General features: G+C 49.5%; 1 protein-coding gene across 2 annotated transcripts in view; it reads right to left on the bottom strand.

Moving 5' to 3' along the window:
• Positions 1-10,522: 10,522 nt before the first annotated feature.
• The window catches only part of YAF2 (YY1 associated factor 2), a 186,737-nt gene continuing 175,854 nt past the window's right edge, over positions 10,523-21,405 (bottom strand). For both annotated transcript variants that reach the window (XM_078674298.1, XM_078674300.1), the window contains one exon: positions 10,523-12,026. In XM_078674298.1, the coding sequence (XP_078530424.1) occupies positions 11,789-12,026 (238 nt within the window). In that variant the 3' untranslated portion in view covers positions 10,523-11,788. The remainder of the gene's footprint in view (positions 12,027-21,405) is intronic.

Genomic DNA, 21,405 nt, shown 5'->3' with positions numbered 1-21,405 from the left:
AAGCAGCCGCCGACGTCACGGAAAGGCCGCGCTGGGACTGGCCCAGCCGGCGGAGATTCCCCTCGCGTCATCCTGGGACTGCGCAGGGATTGGCCCGACCTCGAGGGCTTCCCCGCGCTCCTGCCCTGTGAGGAGGAAGACTGCGGCGCTCGCGGGGCTCCCATGAGGAGAGGAGAGCCCCGCATCGAAAGAAGGCCGGCCGCAGCAGAGACGGAGCAGCCGAGGCTCCGGAGAAGGCGGAGAGCGAACTTCCTAGAAGCAGCCGGTGAGTGCCTTGAGTGGGAGAGGCTCCCGGGGCCCTTGCATCTGTATTCCGAGTCCAAGGGAAGGACTCCACCGTTCCGGGGGCATTTTTGTTTGGTCCGAGTCCCCCAGAGAGGGACTCCAACGGCAGCCATTGTGATTACGAGCCTGAGCGGCTCTAGAGGGGCTCTTGAGTGTCCACATTGTGTTTAAAAGCCTGCGAGGCTCAGACCCAGCCACAGTTATTCTTCGAGTCCCCAGAGGGAGGACTCCAACGTGCGGGGCCTATTTGTGCGAGCCCAGAGAGGCTCGTGGGGGCATATTCGTTGAGCCCTGCGAGGCTCCCAGCCCATATTTGTTTTAGAGCCCAGTGAGGCTCTTGGGGACAGAGAATTCACAGAGCCAGATGGCGCCAATGCCCCTCAGCTGACTGAGAGCCTGTGTGGCTCCAACCCCTGCGGCGCAGTTTGTCTAGGGCCAGTGAGAGCCCTTGCCGCAGTTTGAAGTTCCCAGCTGCCCAGCAACTAGTGGGCAGCTGCACCGTTTAGGCGCTTGGGATTGTCCACAGGTGCCCAGCAAGTAGTGGACCTGCACCGTTTAGGCCCCTGACATTGAGACACAGGGCGTCCTAGCCCCAACAAGGCCAGTTGGCCTAGGGACTGCCACAGGTGGTGGCTTATGTAGGTTTTGCGCAATTGTGTGGTTTTTCCTTGCACCTCTGAATGTTTTAGGCATCATGTGTCTTTGCGCTATTGAGTTGTGTTTTCCTTCCTGGCACCTCTGAATGTTTTTGATGCATCATGTGTCTTGTTATTACACCGCTGAATGTTTTAGGCATCATGTGTTTTCTTTCCCTGCACCTCTGAATGTATGTTTTATGCATCATGTGTTCTTTCTTTCCTTACACCTCTGAATGTTTTATGCATCATGTGTTTACCTTTTTCCCTACACCGCTGAATGTGTTTTTGATGCATCATGTGTAATGTGTTTCTTGCTTCTACCCCTAAATGTATTTTATTCTTAGGTGGTTGTGTTTTGCCTAGTATAGTTATACTAGAGAGGTTATGTGTCCATGCGTGATCTAGGCCTATGGTTATTAGTATTGCGTAGTGTGTACTTACCCGTTCCCAGTAGTTACTGGATGTGATCTATATTTGCTAATTTGTTCTACAGTGATTTTATATCCTTTATTCTAATTTCTGACAGTATTTCTATTTCTAAAAGTGTTGATTCTGACAGTGGCCCATGTGGCCCTGTCTTGTAAATAATCCCTTATGAATATTGCCCGTGCCAGTTGGCACAATGTACATGTGTGATTTCTATCTGATGTGTTTTGACAATACAAAAGTTATTTTCATATAACCTTGTGTGGAGTTCCTTTTGTGGTGTGCCTAGGATGTTGTTGCTGTTGTGTGCTGGCGCAAATGCTTTACACATTGCCTCCGAGTTTAGCCTCACTGCTCATGCCAAGATACCAAGGGGGTGAGCAGGGGTTATCTTGGCGTGTGACTCCCTCGCCCTGACTAGAATGGTGGTTTCTGCCTGGCTTTGGAGTCAGCCTTAGTCTACCAGAAATAGCCAGTTCTAACACTAAGTGTACAATCTGCAGCTCATATGGTTCGAACATAGTGTTTTTGTACAGAATCGTACACTTGCATATTTGAAGGTGCTCTCTTATTTGATCATCGAGAAAAAGGCAGCTCCATAAGACAAAATATTTGCCTAGGATCACACAATTTGAGACCAGTTCACGGGTCAAGTACATTAGTTAGGTCGAGTAGATTATTAAAGTTACTAGACCTGCAGGTCTAGTAAATATTTTATGATTTTTCGAGCCCTACTGGTGATGGTAAGGGGCCATAGAAAGGCCAAGGACCTAGCTGTAGCACTGCTGTCCTTAAAGCGCTACAGCTCCGAGTCCGCCTTCTCTCCAAACGGGAGGCATCAACGGGCACGTCGATAAGGGAGGCCTGGACATCTCCCGAAGATGGTTCTCAACTGAATAGCCATGACGATGAAATTGCTCTGCCCAGATAGTCGGTCATGTACAGTTCACATCGAATGGCGAACTTGACTGCATCTCTCTCTCCAGTTAGTAATTGCTTGAGAGAGTATGACTCGGGCCCCCACTTGAGATCACAGGAAGCACTTGTGCAACAAAGACCCAGATCGTATAGGAGTATCAGCCCAAGAGGCACGCAGTGTTCACCAACTGCAGTACTAAGCTGAAGGAAGAGAACATCCTATTCCTGAGGGTATTCATCCTCAGATTCCCTATCCAAGGGAGTGGTAGGGAACATGCTGGGGTTGACTTTGGAGGTGGAGTCCTGGGCCACTAAGCTCTCCAAGGTGGGGTGCTGGTTGAGGAAACTGGGTCCCATGGGGCAGGCTATGGAAGCAGGCAATTGTCTTGTGCACAGGAACCCCAGTGCAAGGCTTGGACCAGGCCAGAAGCAGGATATAGGTGAGAGCTTTATTGAAAGGGAGAAGTGGCTCAGATGGGGTTACTCTGGGTTGAAGCACCTCCGGCAAGACATTAGTCTTGACTGCAACTGAGGGCACCTGAAGGTCCAAGACTTCAGCTGTCCTCCTCATTACCATAGCAAATGAGGCACCCTAATCTATAGCCATGCTAGAGGGAAAGACCTGGCAAGTGTCTGGTGAAGAGTCAAATCCACTTTCATCTGCCATATCCTCATACTAGGTGTACTTAGGGTCTTCTAAGGGAGGGCAACCATAAGGGTCCTCAGACCCCTCCCATTCATCACTCAATCAAGGCCTGTCAGATTAATAAAGCACTGGCTCTGATCTAGTGGATCTGCCCCCTTTTGGCATTGGAGTTGGACAATGCCTGCCTGGCTTCGTGTCACCACCAGAAATGAGGTCGGTGGTGATGGGGGTGTCTGCACTGAAGAAGGCGCCGGGGAAGGTTGAGGTCACTCGACCAGCATCGCTTCAGAACCGTCACTGGATACCAGGACTTGCCCACCAGCAGAAATGCAGTATGGGCCCTTCATGAACCCTTGGGGCCAGAGGGTCCTCTAGAAGGTCAGGCTTCCCCAAGATGAGGTGCATAACCTCATAAAATTCCTTTAGCTGGGAGGAGAGCACTCTGACTTCCAGAAACTGGTGGAGGTGCAGAGATGGCCCACACTTCAACACAGAGCTATGCCGAATGTGTGATGGTCCTGTCTCATCTGAAGACTTGCTCAGCAAAGTTAAGGACTTACTGTGGCACTTACAGATTTTCAACAACTTAGAGTAGAACTACGATGGCGGCAACACGAATGAGCGATCATTCGATGGACCTTCCTTGCAACCGAGATCTATAACATCATGATGTTGCCTGGTAGTGAAAAGCTTAACTGGCCGCTCCCTCGGCGCCTTTGGATGCAGTGTGCGGCAATCCTTAGTCATAGAATTTGAGTCAGTTCAGGATGTTTGTAAGCTTAAAGAGGACAAGGGTGAGACTTTCATGGGAGGTGATAAGAAAAAGACAATGGCAGCGATCCACACACTTAAGTAAATTGACATCTGATACAAAACCATCTTAACAGGGTGGGTGTTTGCAGGGCGCCTAGCATCACTCGTTTTGGCTGTTGTGTATTTTTTGACAATCTTTCTTTACCTGAGGCTAATTTACCTTTTGTCTAGAAGTACCAAAAGTTATCAGGTTCTCTATCATGAGTTTTGCTATGTTAATGAGAAAGAAGACATATAAGAGGGGCAACAAGAGCTAATCTTTGCCAATTGGTCTTGCATTTAGGTCTTATGGAAGAAAAGCAAAACTGGTAATTAGAACCATTGGATAACAAGGCCGAGCGGATAATTTACCTTAATCCTTATGGCTCATTGCATTGGTATCGGTTTACTAGTCCAGAGCATTTGTGCACTCCATTTTCTCAATAAAACAACAAGTATATTTATGTAAAAATATAATTAAAATAAAATAGGTTGATGAGAAGGTGCTTTTGCCATACTAGGTACTTCACGGAGATATTGCTATTGTGGACTGGGAAGTAGTGTCAATGAGGTCTCAGGATACCAGTAGGATCTACTAATTTGCCTTCTTCCAGGGGCTGGACATAAATAGGTTATGCTCTCAAGTTTCTGGTTAGCAAAGTGGTTCAGTCATCAACGAGTACTATGGGTGCAAACTATAGCTTAATCCAATTTGCCTGCCTCAAAGATAGACAAGTAAATCAGCTTGACATAGAACCTGCAGCTCAATCTCAGTAACAGCTTGTTGTGGACGGTGCAGCGATCACCAATGCACGATTTTCTAAAGGAGCGAAAGTCTTAATAAACAAAGCTTGGGCTACCAATGAAAGAGCAGCAATGCATTTCATTGTGGGATGTAAGTTTACTTCATCACAGCCCCACCCTAATGGCCATCTGTGTTTTAACTAGGATCTACAATACTTTCTCTGTAGCAGGTATCTTTAGTGAAGGGTTGACTGTTGTATTTTTAGATTTTGACACACCCATGGGTCCATTGGGCATGTGTCCCCATAGCTTTTTTCCATTAATTGTGCTTTAAGACGGTGTTCAATAAAAAGGAGTGCGGGTAGTGTTTTAGCAAATTGACCTCCTTACTTTTATGGTGACACAGCCTGGGTTTCATGGCCTGAGGTGTTCTCCAACGGATCTAGACAAGAGAATCAACCAGGAGAAAGTAAAGTATTAAACAAAAACAATGTAGGTTATACCACTATAACTGTGTGCCTATGGGAACTCTGGGCTGAAAGTTCTGGGAGCTGCCCTGCAGCCTATGCCTCACTGACAAGGATTTGCTATGAAGGAGTGGCAGGAGATTAGATGTAAACTGAAATCTTTTGCAATGGACTACAAATGGGAGCTACCAAACACAATGACCCATGAGGCTGCTGTGTCATGGAAGCATCAGTAAGCAAGACGAGGCACCTACACCATCAGTTTTTCCCATATAATATGTACCAGAAAATTGGGTGATTTTGTGAAGGAGTAAGCAATTTATTTCACGTCACCATTTCATGCAGGGAGGGGTCTTACTCATGTTGCAGCCTTCACTACTAATGCCGCTTTATGGCAACTAACATGGACTTAAGGGTCCCCCTATAAGGCCCTAAAAGCTTCCATCCTGTGGCTCTCACTTGCCAACCCCCAAATGGGAGTGACTTGGAGATTACCCAGGGGAGATGGGAGGGTGGGGGGCGGGGGGAGAGGGGGCGGTGATAAACATCCAAATCTACAATATAAACTCCTGGACTATCTGGAGCATGCAAACCCCCTGCAAACATTACCGAATACACTCAGACCTTAAACGGAAGAGGGCACACATAGCCTTGATAGAAAGAAATAATAAACACACATAATGCTGTCAAAGGGAGTTAAACTCCAGAAATGATGTCGAGAGGGTCGATTCGTCCTCCTGAAGACTCTACTCGATGGCTTCCCCACCCTCACTGACAGCATTTATCCTAACTCCAATCAGCTGAAATTCCTTCCCAGACTACCCTCTTACCTCACAAGGCGGACGCACATCCATTGGCTTCTTGGTGGGGACTTTAATTGTGTATTGGCTCCCTTCCTTGATCGCTCACCCCTTGCAGTGCCCAACAATTGGAGACTGACAGCCTGGCTTCACCATTGATCCATGATCAATTTTTGGTGCCATCTGAATTCAGAGATTAAAAGCTACTCCTACTACTCCCCAGTGCATGATGTTTGTGCTCGACTAGACAGGCTTGTTTGCTCCTCCTCCCTCAGCCCCTCTATTTCCTCCATAGACTGTTTTGGTAGAGAACTGTCAGACCATGTCCCTTGATACGGATCCTTGGCTGCAGCAGAATTCCCTCACCAGTTCTCACATGGTGCTAAGACAACTTTGCCATGAAAGACCAGACTTTCAGGAACACAATCTTAGACCACATCTCGGATTGTTTTGAGTACAATGACAGCACAGCTTCTTCACCTGCCATCAAGTGGAAGGCCTTCAGGTGGTCATCTACAAGGGGGAAGTGGGGTGCATAAAACAATACTCCATGAACTTAAGACAGCTGGAACCGACTGTTTCTATGGAGAGGCGAGCGACCGGGACCCCTCTCTCCAGCCCACGGTGGCCCAACTCCATGAGGCCAAGGTCCAGCTCATGGAGTGGCTTGTGTGTCTTGACCATACCTCCTACACAGCCCGCAAACGTGCTGAGTCCAATCGCCTCCTGGCATAGCGGACCAACAGAGAATCGCAGTAGCCTCCAGGGACATCCATCCTGGGTGCAGGTGGCACCCTTTTCCCCTTTCAATTAACCATACAAGGGGCCTTTACTGCCTACTACAGTACCTTGTCCCACCTCTGTCGCACAACCAACCCAAGGTGATACGGGTGTTCCTAGCAACAGCTCCACTCCCTGCCCTTACCCAGGAAGGTTGGATGACCTAGATTCCCCCATCACCACACAGGAAACCAAGGAAGCTATAATAGGACTAGCGACCGACAAAATACCAGGTACACGTGGCCTTCAGGACAAATTTCTAAAGCGTCCGCCGCACGGTGCCCTTGATGCCTAAATTGGCCAAACTGTATGAGTGTGCTAGAATCCGGAACCTACCGGCTATCCTGTTTGAGGCCTCACTAGTCTCGCTCCTGAAACCCAGGGAATACCCCCACCAACCGTGCCTTAAATCGCCCTATTGCCATACTAAATCTGGATCACAAAATCCTCAGCAAGGTTCTAGCTGACTGCATTCAGTGAGTGTATCCCAGATTGGCTTAAACCCTGGCAGGAAGTAATATTTGAACATCTGGCGATTGTACCGAATCATGGAAGCGGCACAGGGACGATGGCCTTGAACCACCACCCTGGTGCTGGATCTTCAAAAGAGTTCGGTTACCCTAAACCTGGATTACCTCTTCTGCGTCCTGTCTATCTTTGGCATGTGTATAGTTCGCCTGATTCGTATAATATAGAATGATCCTATGGTCCATGTCAAATTTGGGGACCTCTTTTGCAAATCCATCCCAGTGGGCAGGGGGACATGGCAGGGTTACCCACTTTCACCCCTTTTCTTTGCACTAACAAGGGAACCCCCTGGCACCCCAAACCAGCCGAGAATGGGGCATTTGAAGGAGTTTATTGGATATGCTCGGATTATGTTCTCTTTTACCTCGAGGACGTTCCATCCAATTGATTTCCCATTACAGGCTTACTAGTCAAGTTTGCCATGGTCTACGAATGAGCTAGGACCAACCCTGAATATTCCCCTTGGTGTCCAACATGGAGCCCACTTCTCAAAACCTGGGCGGGGGTCCAGTCCGCTGGCAATCTACCTTATTCTGTTTACTCAGCATACATATCTACCACACGGCACAGAACTTACTCAATTGGAAATCCCACAGCTACTGTCTCGTCGCTGTGGTCCCAGGTGAACTTCTAGCAGGCCCTTCCACTGTCTGTGATGGTCCGCATTGCTGTCTCTAAGATGGTGATGCTTTCCCACGTCTTGTACTATTTTGCTAGCATCCCCATAGTTCTTCGCCGGAAGTTCTTTCTGGAATTACACAAGCTTCTTGGTAGCATAATATATCATAACTCTCTGTGAGTGGCCCTAACAAAATTGCAGCTTCTGCCGGTCCATGGGGCCCCCAACTTTGAATAATATTTTATGGCGCCCCAAATGCAGTGGCTCTCTATTGGTTAGTGGATCGGCTCCCTCTGGAAACCTGCATGACAGACCCCCCCCCCCAACCCACCCCCTACTTGAAGAAAATTAATGTCATAGTGCCTCAGGGGCCCTAGCCTACTTATGGTAATCCCCTTCTCCTCTTGGTGGTCCTTGCCTGCCTCACCATAGCCTTGGAGGCCACAAAACATACTCGACTCGCTGGCAATACCTCTTCTGGTCCTCCAGACGAGGCAAGGCCTCACCTTCAAGCAGGAGTTGCACACCTGGGACCAAGCTGGGATTCTCACACTGGGAGACCTATTCCAAAATGGTAAACTTCACACTTTCACATCCTTGATGGAACAACATGGATGGCATGGGGGCAATTCATCCTTTATACCTCCTCAAGGTACATATGGGCCATCCACAACTCAGAACCTGCTACTCATCAGCTACTGAGTTAGAAAAGGGGATACAGTATTGGTATATGCCAGGAAAGTTTCACAGATTGCCCGTCTCCAACGTATTCACTTCTACATAATCCACAGGGCCCACCTCTCTCTGCAGCAGATTGCCTGGATCTTACGTGGAGCCCCAGACCTATGGCGAAAATGTGGTGTTCCCACGGCAGACATGAAGCATGTGCTTTGGAATTGTCCCCAATTGTGCTCCTTCTGGGATGACGTATTTACGGCACTTGTTAAGGCCATGAGCATACAGAGGGACAAGATCCCGAGAGCCCTGACAAAAGATTGCGGCGCATTTCTTTGATCTATTCCACCATGTTGCCAAATGGACCAAAACCCAGATGTGGAAAGTCCTGGCACCTCTGTCAACCAAGGCCTGGCCCAGGTGCTGTTCAAGAGCTGAAGCCACAAATCTCCACAAAGAAGAGGTGTGAAGTCTTCACCACCGCCCTATTGCGCAAGACTGGGAGGTTCTGCATTCTGTGCTGACAGACTCCACCCCCGCCCTCTCTCCAAATATCCCCCCTCACCTCCAATGCAGCAACTCTGCTGCAGAGACCACCCGAATCCCCTCTAGACCCTCAATCTGTGACATGGATTCTCCTCACTGTAATCCTAATAACTACGGAAGACTACTAGGGCCCACCCCTCGGGACAAGGAGGTTGCTCTGCTCATTAGTTGGATACCATTAACACACCCCTACCTGCCTGACACCCTGAGGCTCCCCCTTACCTCCATAAGGTCACCTCACCACACCAGCCCCTCATTAGTCTAGATCCTATTGGAGCATTCACAGCCCCACATGTAGGAGATTATTGGGCTATCCAATATTAATTCTATTTCCACTCCCCCTCTGCCAAATCACAAGCCCTGCCCCCGAGAGATTGCCTCAGGCTGAGCAGCCTAGTGCCATTGTTCTGAACCTTCAGAGCTCACTACCATGCCCTGAGCTACAACCAACATCCAAATTGTTATGTTCCGTCATGCTCTAGGATGCTATGTTTATTGTAAGAAATTCCAATAAAAGTTTATATAAAAAACAAATATGTCACTTAAGAGGTGTCCATATAAAGAGATGGATCAGTCTCTGGTGTACCCACCAATAACCAGATAAGAAAGAGGCCTGTCCTAACATGCAGATGGCAAGGTTTGCTCTACCTCACACAGAGCAACATGCTTGAGTCTGGTCTCCCAAGAGGAGGCATGTTCCTCCCCATGATGCAATGGCCAGCTGTGGCAGCAATATCCAGATATGGAGCAAGAACCAACTCCATGATGCAGTATAGTTTTCAGATAGAAAGTATGCCCCAGAAATCGTTACATGACTAGCACGAAACCAGCTATTCCATAAATGTACAAGCAATGTCGTAGTGGAATATTGGGAAAACGTTTGGGCTCTCACCCTCTTCTAGATTACTACCAACAAATGTCACAAACCAGTATCACATAAGAGGGAGAGGGAGTATAAATAAATAATATCCGGATTAAATGACTCATTACCTAGCAGAAAGGATTTCAAGAATTGTAAATTAGAGCGGATCACAAGCTCAGGACCTTAAATCTTGGTTTTTGACTGCCAAAATCAAATCCGGAATCTCATGTCAGGTTTGATCCTCTATGCTCTACTTAAGTAACAATCAATTAGAGTTAATACTTCTTGACGGTAGCACAGATAGAGCTGGCATGATTTGATAACTCTGATCCAAACACAATAGGGAATGACTTCCTGCGGTACACGTACACATGGGGTACCAGCTGAGTAGAAGTTTGAAAAGCGGTTTCCAGTTCTGTTACTATGAAAAATTATAATGGTGGATGCACATAACACTCAAGGGTAGGATAAAGGCAGCTCAAGCATTTCCAAAAAGCACTTTATGAAATTTTAGTCAACACTAAGAATAAGGTAAATACATTTGTTTAAAGTAAGAAGTTAAGTCTCGTAAGAGAATTTTTTAATGTATTTCGTCATTTGGTTCTGAAAAAATAATACCATTGTGCTGAAAAGTTCCGACTTTGAACATCAATATACATTTCTACGAGAATCAGCTAATCATTATAGCTGTTCGACAGGTGATGCAAAGTCCTTTTTGGTAAGGGAGATATAAAACCATTTTATTCGACAAATTAACCCAGTGTACTGGTCAAATATTCAAAGCAAAAATGCAAAATCTGTATTCATAAAAATATTTTATTGGTCATTTTACAGAATTCTATGTGGATCTGGAAATAGGTTTGGTTCTGTAATAAGTAACTGTTAAAAGAATAAATGTCTGCCATTTACTGGAGGACACAGATGTTAAAAGGCATGATTTCAAGGAATTCTGCCCTTTTTTGCTTTTGTGTAAGGACCATTTAAAAATGATTAACATGTTTAAAAATAACGGACAATACTACTAGCTTTACCCAACCCCAACTCCTAGCCAACATTTCACACATATGTACAAATGAAACTTAAGTCAATACATGCATTCTGAAACAAACACTTTTCACAAATAGACAGTAAAAAGTATTATGAAATACAAGTTCATACTACAGAATTCTGTCAAAGGTCCACTTTTACTACCCGGACCACCTACCAAAGAGGTGACAGACTTGGATGCATTTGAATTTGTTTGGATCAGTTGTCATTATTTGGGCAGAACGGTATATAATGTTGTAGAGTCAGTGTAAATTAGTGTCTTCATTAATATTTTAAAGCTGTACAACAATCAATTCTTTCAGGTGTACTATTTCTTTTTCTGTAAACATCACATCAAATTAATGGGTAAGTAACAGCCTGATAAAGCCAGCAAAATAATACAGAGCAAGTGTTATCTAATAAAATGGGTTGAACAACATTGGCAAAAGTTTGTACAAATGCATTGTTTCCTATTTAAACACACCAAGTACCAGCAGGTGTATTAAAGATGACCATTACTAAACCTCTGTTGCTTAAACAGTCGATTAAAGTTGATCTATGACTTGTATACATATAACTATTTTTCACAATTCTCAAATAATACATATTTAGGCAGTTTTTAACTATGTTATAAAATGTTTAATTCAGTACATGCCAATAGCTGTGAATCCAATGACTTGGTGTTAGAACCCACTAAACTAAAAGTGAGAATGGACTTACCAATAACACTGCATAATGAATATTCAACCACATTTTCATGGCACCTTGAAGTGTAAAGACTTTTAGAACTGAAAAAAAGTCTTATTTTTTTTTTATAAAGTCTCTGCCAACTGCAATTCAAAGTGTATAACTACAAACTGCTGCACCTGAAACCTGCATCTCGTACCGCTGCAAAGTTTAAGCACAGAACTATGATGTTCCAATAAACATACCAATCATGGACATGAATATTTTCTCATGAAAATGTGGTAATTGTTGGCAGAAAATGAGGATTTGCATGTTACGACGGAAGAGACCAACGAAGCTGAAGATGTGACTAATGGGATTCTCCATTTATCGATGAACCTTCTCCTCTGGGTGAAGAGGACCTAGACATCCCCCTCTCTGTGTTGTCAGAGCTAGAACCACTTTGACTGTGTTGATCTGCAGATGTTGCACTGGAGGCAGGGGTTGACTTGGTTTTCTCTTTAAAGTCTGTAATAATGACCGTCAGATCACCAACGGTAACTTCCAGATGCTGCGCACTGCTTCTATCCACGTTTTTCAATCTTGGTCTAGATGGAAAAAAATATTTCTTAAACTATTTCAAAGAAGTGAAAGGCAATAGTTTTAAATATATTGTGGACCTGCCTTAAGTCCCCAATGCAACATACATTAGCAGTGTTATATTACTAAAAAATAAGTAGACATTCTTAATGCAAACTGGAATCGGAAAAAATACATGCTGCAAATACATAAATAATATGGAAAATGTGCACAATATAATGTTTCAAAAGCATTATGGTGCTTATCTACTTCTGGGGTATAGCATATAGAGCAAATGGTTCCCGTCTCCTTGTATCTGGTCCTAGATGATGAAAAAAATTGTTACTGTATGTTGGACTTGGCCTTTTCCCCCCAAAATTTTTCGCTTTTGACCCCCTCATCTAGATTGTCTCCCCCATGGGATTAAACCTGTATAGGCCATGAGTGGTGTGAGACATCTTTTGAAAAATGTTATTACCTGACATAATGTGAGCACTTGTAAAATCCCCCATTTTAAAACTGCACCCCCATTTTAAAACTGCACCTGACTGAAATGTATTGCTTTTAAAATGGATGCCATGGCCATGGGTTTTGCCACTGGACTGACATAGGTCAGCGGTCTAGATAATATTACCCAGCTACCCCTAGCTTTTGGAGGGAAAGCCTGGCACCCAGGGTGCTCACCCCCTCCCCTAGAACCAGTTTAGGCTAGATGTGCCAACATTCTAGAAGGTCCTGGCACTGCCTGGGAGGAGGGTATAAATAGGGAGAAGTGTCACCAGAGAGTCAGTCAGCGCAGGGACAAAGAAGAGAGGGGACCTGCTGTGAGGTGCTACCGCCACATGGGCCTGTGAGCTGGGCCCTGCACCCCTATAAACCCCCCCTGCTACTGTCCCCATGGGCCCCTGACAAGGGAGGGCCCCTACCCAGGACACTGACGCTGTGGGACCTTGAACTACGCCAGCGCTGAAGGAAAGAGGTGCCCCCATGAGGAGGAATGCTGTGGGCTTGAACCCCCCCAGGAGGTGAGGAGTGTGCCCCTGGGGCTGGCTGTGGAACTATTCGCCCCCCTCTGTGAGGTGCGCCTGTCAGACGCTGTTTGGGGAGGTTGGTGCCCCCAGGAAGCTGTGGCCCCCTTTGGAAGTGCTGCTGCTGCATTGCCTTAAGCGTTGAACTGGGAAGTTGCGGCCCCTGTGGAAGCGCTGGACTGGGAGGATAGTGCCCCCGAGGAACTGTGCCTCACTAACCTGCCTCAGTCAACCTGCCCCTGGACTGCTGAACAAGCAGTGCGCTGTGAATAGCGCTATTCTCCTGAGGAGAATCATACTGGGAGGAGCCTACCCTCGCGTCATCGCGCTGTCGCTAAATAAATAATTAATAAAAAGGGAGCCTACCCCTTGTGCCACCGGAATCACCGCCGCAACCCGGCATCGTGAGGAGACCGTTCCCCGCTCGCCAGCGCATCGTTGCAGCGACCCCCGGTGTCAGGAGGGGGGCCGCCGAGGTGGAAAGAGGGCCGCGCTAGGCCCTGAGGCCGCTGTGTCCTGCATCACGTGACGGGGGCCTGACCGCGTCATCGGCCCGCCCCCGCCATCACCGCGAGCGGATTGGCCTGCGCGGCCGTGACCTGAAGGCCGCGCAGGGATTGGTTGCCGTCCGGCAGCCCGAGAGGAGAAGCGTCCTGTAGCCCTGGGTCCCCGTGAGGAAGGGGGGAACCCAGGTGAAGCACCGGTTGTCGGGGAGAGGAGGGGGCATCGAGGCACATTGTCGGTGCCTGCCCCCCTCCGCTGTGGAGATCCGCGCTTGGCCGGGTGAACAGCAGGGAGGCCCCCGAGAAGAGCGCCAGAGCTGCGCAGGCCTCCCCTGACCGGCCCCCTCTCAGACGAGGGGCCGGCATTGAAGTGAGGAAGACCCCGGGAGACTGGAGCCACCCTGCCTCCGCCAGTGCCAGGAGTGCGCAAGTGTTGCGACTGGCTGACAGAGCACGGAGGGGGCCCCGAAGCACATTGCCGGTGCCTGGCCCCTCCCCTTCGAAATCTGGGGGACGCCTGCAGGACTGCCAGAGGCCGGTGAGTGGGGCCTCTATTGAACTGTGTAGGGGGGTGAATAGGGCAACGCGGCACAAGGTCGGTGCTCGGCGCCCCCCCCCCCTGTTGGAAACTGGGATTGGGCCCTGTTGGCCCCAGATACCTCAGTGGTGGCCCGGACTGATCCCGTGTGGGACATCTGTAATGGGACTGCAAAGGCACTAGGTGAATGTGGCCTGACTTCTGAAAGGGGTCTGCTCCTGGACAAGGGAAGAGTAATTCCCTCTTAATGCTGCGGCTACTGAAAGGTGTTCCATGTGGAAAAGTGGTTGCATTTAAGGAAATTGTTTTCCATGGAAAGGAATGTTATGCCCTCATCTAATGTCCAAGGAAATGTTCTTCCTGATTAGGGAAATGAGCACCCTAGCATAAAGAAAGGTTATCTGACCCCAGGGAAATGTTGATACGCATAGCCAGGTGATATGCCTAATGAAATGCACATTTTCTTGCTTGTTGCCTAATTTTCCCTGAAGTGTTTTAGGCCTGACCTCCCACTTCTATAAGTATGCCCCGAGGAGGGTTGCCCTAGGTTGATGGTAGAGGGAGCCTACCCGTTTCTGTACAGGTGTTCCTTATCTATGAGTCACGGCCCTACCTGATGATAATGCTAGGCGATGTATGTTCCGCCCGATGTTTGATACACCTAGCCGGTGACATGCCTGATGAAATGCCATAGTTACCTGTTGCCAGATGGTCCCTGAGGTTAGGCCTGGCTCTTAGGTTATTGGTTAAACGTTTATCGTGAGGCCACTTTCCTATCTAATTGTTAATTGCATGTTTTTGTGCCTCCGTGCAGGTGATTGTACCTTTTATTACAGGTGCTCCTATTTAAGAGGTACTATGAAGCCCTGATGTTTTCTTTCACAGGGGTGGGTTGGTGTGATTGTGCATGATATATATACCTATGCTAATGTGGTATTCTGCATTTACAACCCCCTAAGGATGAGAGCCTGAGTTGGCCCCGCCAGATTGGCTCCAGGGCTAATGTTTATTTAACCATCCCTTTTTCCTTGCAGCATGGACTTATGGACTCATCCCTTTTGTCCCATGTAAATAATTCCCCATGATGTACTTGGCTCTGGCGCCAGTTGGCGCCTTGTTGTGACTACCACTATTCTATTTCTTTTTACCTTGCAGGTTGGAGATAACACTAAACTTATTCTTTTCCAACCAAAGGTGGTGTCGTGACTCTTTTGTGGTGTGATTGGTGTGTCGTCTGTGGGTACTGCGTGAATGCTTCACATGTCCTCGAAGTTTGGCCTGCCCGCTTGATGCCATGCTACCCCCTTTGAGACGTGGGCAACCCCCATTTCCAACATTTGGTGGCAGAGCGGTGGGATAGGACTTGTGTTTGCGCAGTACCACAGCGGCCACGGGTTACACTGCAAATAGAGCTTTGGAGGTAATCCGAGCCTTGTTGTGGGGATTATTGTTGCTTCCTCCTGAAAGTGTTTGACAATTGTGTCCCCTTGTTCCACTGGGAGGGTGTGTCCCGGGTGTATCTCGCCACGATGGGGTTGATTTACCAGGAAGTGGAACTGATGGAGTACACCGAACAGGAGGTGATAGACTTCCTCCTGGAGAGAGGGATACCCCCAGTAGGGAACATTAGGAGGAATTTGTTTCTCTATGAGGCCCTCAAGAGGGGAGAGGCCTTAGAGGTTAATGGGGACTTGTCTGACTACCCCCCCGAAGTGTTGAAGGGTCAGTGGGTTAGAGACCAGAGTGAGGGCTCCCCATCCAGAACCCAGGGAGGTAGTTGCTCCGATGAGGAGGAGGAAGAGTCTAGCAGGGCAGAGACGCCAGTAGCTGTGGAGGACACCGAAGATAGGGAGTCTCGCACTGGGTCCAGTCCCGGGGGCACTGCCCCATCCCTTTCCCTGTCCCCAGAAGAGTGGGTAGATAGGAGGGAGGAAAGGGAGTATCAGCTGGCGCTGGCAAAGCTCAGGCATGCCGAGGGCTTAGCGCAGCTGAGGGTAGAAGAGCAGCGACTAGAGACTGAAAAAGTCCTAGCGCAGGAGAGGATGGCGGAGGCGGAGAGGGCCTTCGCCAGAGAGAGATCAGCTCAGGTGGGTAGGTTGTCCCCTGAGAGTGGTTTTAGGAGTCTGGATTCACCGGAGAGGGTGGGATCCAGTGGTGGCAGCGAGTGTAGGTCCAGTGCAAGGAGTCCCACTCCCGAAACCCAAGAGACTGTGCCTGATTCCCCGGAAGAGGAGGACGGGTTAGTGTTTAGGGGCAGGGGAAAGCTGTTCCATCAGTCCTGGGGAGAGTTCGAGGAGGAGTGTTGGACTGTACTGGAGGATTGGGTGGTGAGGAGAGCAGTGGAGGATTGGGAAGGGCTGTGCCATGCCGTTATCCGGGAGCACATGCTAAGGAGTTGTGTCCCAAGACTGCGTCACCATCTGTTGCAGTGCGGGTTCTCAGACCCCAGGGAACTTGCACGGGAGGCAGACCTCTGGGTAAGTGCCAGAGCGTCTGGGAAGACATTGGGGAGTGATCCAGAAAGGAGAGGTGCAGGGATCTTCCGACCCAGCGTGGCGGGAGAGGTGAGAAGCCCAGCTAGGTCCCAGGATAGTGGGCGGGTTGTAGGGCCTCACATCCCATCTAAAGGAGGGAGTGAGACGGGGAGGTGTCCCGAGATGCCCCAACTGCAGTCACAGGGACTGGAGAGTTCTTTTAGGGAACCCCAGGTTGGGAGTCTAGGCTGTCCCGGTGTGCCTTCTCGTGGAAAGGATCCCCTCATGTCAGGAGGACCCGGAGCATCATTAATTGGAGCTCCAGTGGTTCGGGGGTTTGACCAGTCACAGGGTTTAGATCCTGGACTGGGGTTCCAGGTTAAGGGGTTGCCTGACCTGGAGGGTGGGGTACCTGTAATTCAGGTCCCTACCAATTTGACTCCTAGGGGTACTACTCCCAGTGGGAGGGTGCGGAACTCTGGGAGGGGGTGCAGAGGGAGGAAGGTCTCTTCTCTGTCACCAGCTCAGCCACAGGGCGCAGATCCTGGGTTGGGTGGCCAGGGACAGGGTTTGCCTGCCCTGGTGGGAGGGACCTCTGTAACCAGGGTCCCCCCGGAAGTGACTCCCAGGGGTACTACTCCAGTTGGGAGGGTGCAGGACTCTGGGAGGGGGTGCAGGGAGAGGGAGGACTCGCCCCTGTCACCAGTTCAGCCTGTGGGTTTTGGCTCCAGGTTGGGGAGAGAGTTGTGTGAGGGTGTCCCCCAGCGTAGGAGATGGAGGAACCCTAGGAGGAGAAGTAGGGGGAGGAGAGCCTCGCCCCTAAGGGCTGGTCAGTCTGAGGGTGTAGACCCCAGGTGGGTGGACCAGTGGCAGTTTGGAGAGAAGAGAGTGGTCCAAGAGAATTACAAGCCTGAGGCTAGAGCCTCCCACTCTAGGAAGGAGAAACATCCCACTAGGGAACACCAGTGGGGTGGTTTTGTTGGTGAAGGGAGGGTTGCGAAAGAGAACCATCGGGTTCCAGAGTGGAGGAGAGACTGCAGGTGCTCCTGTAGTTGCAGGCCTGCGTCCACCTTTTTCCGCCCCAAGCAGGGAAGCCCATCAAGGCATTGATATGTCTACCCTGGCTTTTGGCTGGGGGGGAGTCGTGTTGGACTTGGCCTTTTCCCCCCAAAATTTTTCGCTTTTGACCCCCTCATCTAGATTGTCTCCCCCATGGGATTAAACCTGTATAGGCCATGAGTGGTGTGAGACATCTTTTGAAAAATGTTATTACCTGACATAATGTGAGCACTTGTAAAATCCCCCATTTTAAAACTGCACCCCCATTTTAAAACTGCACCTGACTGAAATGTATTGCTTTTAAAATGGATGCCATGGCCATGGGTTTTGCCACTGGACTGACATAGGTCAGCGGTCTAGATAATATTACCCAGCTACCCCTAGCTTTTGGAGGGAAAGCCTGGCACCCAGGGTGCTCACCCCCTCCCCTAGAACCAGTTTAGGCTAGATGTGCCAACATTCTAGAAGGTCCTGGCACTGCCTGGGAGGAGGGTATAAATAGGGAGAAGTGTCACCAGAGAGTCAGTCAGCGCAGGGACAAAGAAGAGAGGGGACCTGCTGTGAGGTGCTACCGCCACATGGGCCTGTGAGCTGGGCCCTGCACCCCTATAAACCCCCCCTGCTACTGTCCCCATGGGCCCCTGACAAGGGAGGGCCCCTACCCAGGACACTGACGCTGTGGGACCTTGAACTACGCCAGCGCTGAAGGAAAGAGGTGCCCCCATGAGGAGGAATGCTGTGGGCTTGAACCCCCCCAGGAGGTGAGGAGTGTGCCCCTGGGGCTGGCTGTGGAACTATTCGCCCCCCTCTGTGAGGTGCGCCTGTCAGACGCTGTTTGGGGAGGTTGGTGCCCCCAGGAAGCTGTGGCCCCCTTTGGAAGTGCTGCTGCTGCATTGCCTTAAGCGTTGAACTGGGAAGTTGCGGCCCCTGTGGAAGCGCTGGACTGGGAGGATAGTGCCCCCGAGGAACTGTGCCTCACTAACCTGCCTCAGTCAACCTGCCCCTGGACTGCTGAACAAGCAGTGCGCTGTGAATAGCGCTATTCTCCTGAGGAGAATCATACTGGGAGGAGCCTACCCTCGCGTCATCGCGCTGTCGCTAAATAAATAATTAATAAAAAGGGAGCCTACCCCTTGTGCCACCGGAATCACCGCCGCAACCCGGCATCGTGAGGAGACCGTTCCCCGCTCGCCAGCGCATCGTTGCAGCGACCCCCGGTGTCAGGAGGGGGGCCGCCGAGGTGGAAAGAGGGCCGCGCTAGGCCCTGAGGCCGCTGTGTCCTGCATCACGTGACGGGGGCCTGACCGCGTCATCGGCCCGCCCCCGCCATCACCGCGAGCGGATTGGCCTGCGCGGCCGTGACCTGAAGGCCGCGCAGGGATTGGTTGCCGTCCGGCAGCCCGAGAGGAGAAGCGTCCTGTAGCCCTGGGTCCCCGTGAGGAAGGGGGGAACCCAGGTGAAGCACCGGTTGTCGGGGAGAGGAGGGGGCATCGAGGCACATTGTCGGTGCCTGCCCCCCTCCGCTGTGGAGATCCGCGCTTGGCCGGGTGAACAGCAGGGAGGCCCCCGAGAAGAGCGCCAGAGCTGCGCAGGCCTCCCCTGACCGGCCCCCTCTCAGACGAGGGGCCGGCATTGAAGTGAGGAAGACCCCGGGAGACTGGAGCCACCCTGCCTCCGCCAGTGCCAGGAGTGCGCAAGTGTTGCGACTGGCTGACAGAGCACGGAGGGGGCCCCGAAGCACATTGCCGGTGCCTGGCCCCTCCCCTTCGAAATCTGGGGGACGCCTGCAGGACTGCCAGAGGCCGGTGAGTGGGGCCTCTATTGAACTGTGTAGGGGGGTGAATAGGGCAACGCGGCACAAGGTCGGTGCTCGGCGCCCCCCCCCCCCTGTTGGAAACTGGGATTGGGCCCTGTTGGCCCCAGATACCTCAGTGGTGGCCCGGACTGATCCCGTGTGGGACATCTGTAATGGGACTGCAAAGGCACTAGGTGAATGTGGCCTGACTTCTGAAAGGGGTCTGCTCCTGGACAAGGGAAGAGTAATTCCCTCTTAATGCTGCGGCTACTGAAAGGTGTTCCATGTGGAAAAGTGGTTGCATTTAAGGAAATTGTTTTCCATGGAAAGGAATGTTATGCCCTCATCTAATGTCCAAGGAAATGTTCTTCCTGATTAGGGAAATGAGCACCCTAGCATAAAGAAAGGTTATCTGACCCCAGGGAAATGTTGATACGCATAGCCAGGTGATATGCCTAATGAAATGCACATTTTCTTGCTTGTTGCCTAATTTTCCCTGAAGTGTTTTAGGCCTGACCTCCCACTTCTATAAGTATGCCCCGAGGAGGGTTGCCCTAGGTTGATGGTAGAGGGAGCCTACCCGTTTCTGTACAGGTGTTCCTTATCTATGAGTCACGGCCCTACCTGATGATAATGCTAGGCGATGTATGTTCCGCCCGATGTTTGATACACCTAGCCGGTGACATGCCTGATGAAATGCCATAGTTACCTGTTGCCAGATGGTCCCTGAGGTTAGGCCTGGCTCTTAGGTTATTGGTTAAACGTTTATCGTGAGGCCACTTTCCTATCTAATTGTTAATTGCATGTTTTTGTGCCTCCGTGCAGGTGATTGTACCTTTTATTACAGGTGCTCCTATTTAAGAGGTACTATGAAGCCCTGATGTTTTCTTTCACAGGGGTGGGTTGGTGTGATTGTGCATGATATATATACCTATGCTAATGTGGTATTCTGCATTTACAACCCCCTAAGGATGAGAGCCTGAGTTGGCCCCGCCAGATTGGCTCCAGGGCTAATGTTTATTTAACCATCCCTTTTTCCTTGCAGCATGGACTTATGGACTCATCCCTTTTGTCCCATGTAAATAATTCCCCATGATGTACTTGGCTCTGGCGCCAGTTGGCGCCTTGTTGTGACTACCACTATTCTATTTCTTTTTACCTTGCAGGTTGGAGATAACACTAAACTTATTCTTTTCCAACCAAAGGTGGTGTCGTGACTCTTTTGTGGTGTGATTGGTGTGTCGTCTGTGGGTACTGCGTGAATGCTTCACATGTCCTCGAAGTTTGGCCTGCCCGCTTGATGCCATGCTACCCCCTTTGAGACGTGGGCAACCCCCATTTCCAACACTGTAGAATTCAGTATCTCTAACTATGAGGAAACTTAAGCTACCATCCTTCTCAGCCCAGACTTGTGCACGGTCTGTCGTGTTTGAACAATGAAGTAGAGACCATGAGTTGCTTTTTGTTATTGTATAACAGAGTAAATAGTTGGGGGTCTGGAGTTTGAATAGACAGTCAGCAGGTGGGTGGCAGCACCAAATCAATATTAATTAAAGTTTAATCGTGTCAATTTGTTTCCAAGTGGAGAACAAAAAGACAAGGTTGGGTGTAAAAATGTCAGGGGAGCTCCGATTTCATCATTCAAAATGGCATGCCCTGATAAAAAACAGAACATCCGCATAGCATATCTCATTTGTGAGACTTATTGGCTTTGCCAATGCTTGTTGTGATTTGGGGTAAATTTGTTCAGTAGTTTTGGAGTTGATAAATAAAAAAGATTTATGTATGTCCAGAGACACGGATCCACTGCAGTGGATCTGTAGATCCACGTGCCAACAGCAATACCGGCCACAACCGGATAGAAAAGTTGTGGCTGCCATTCTGCAAATTGAGACATGGTTCCCAGGGGATAGGGGTGGGAATAAAGTGTAAATTGAATGTAAGGAGTGTCAGGACAGAGGTATCCTGACCCCCCTGGGACTGGTGGAGGTGTCTGAGGCACCCCTCATAG

This window comes from Lissotriton helveticus, chromosome 1_1, assembly GCF_964261635.1.
Source record: "Lissotriton helveticus chromosome 1_1, aLisHel1.1, whole genome shotgun sequence".
NCBI lineage: Eukaryota > Metazoa > Chordata > Amphibia > Caudata > Salamandridae > Lissotriton > Lissotriton helveticus.
Note: the sequence above shows the minus strand (reverse complement) of the source record. Positions and strands in the feature narration are given on the sequence as shown.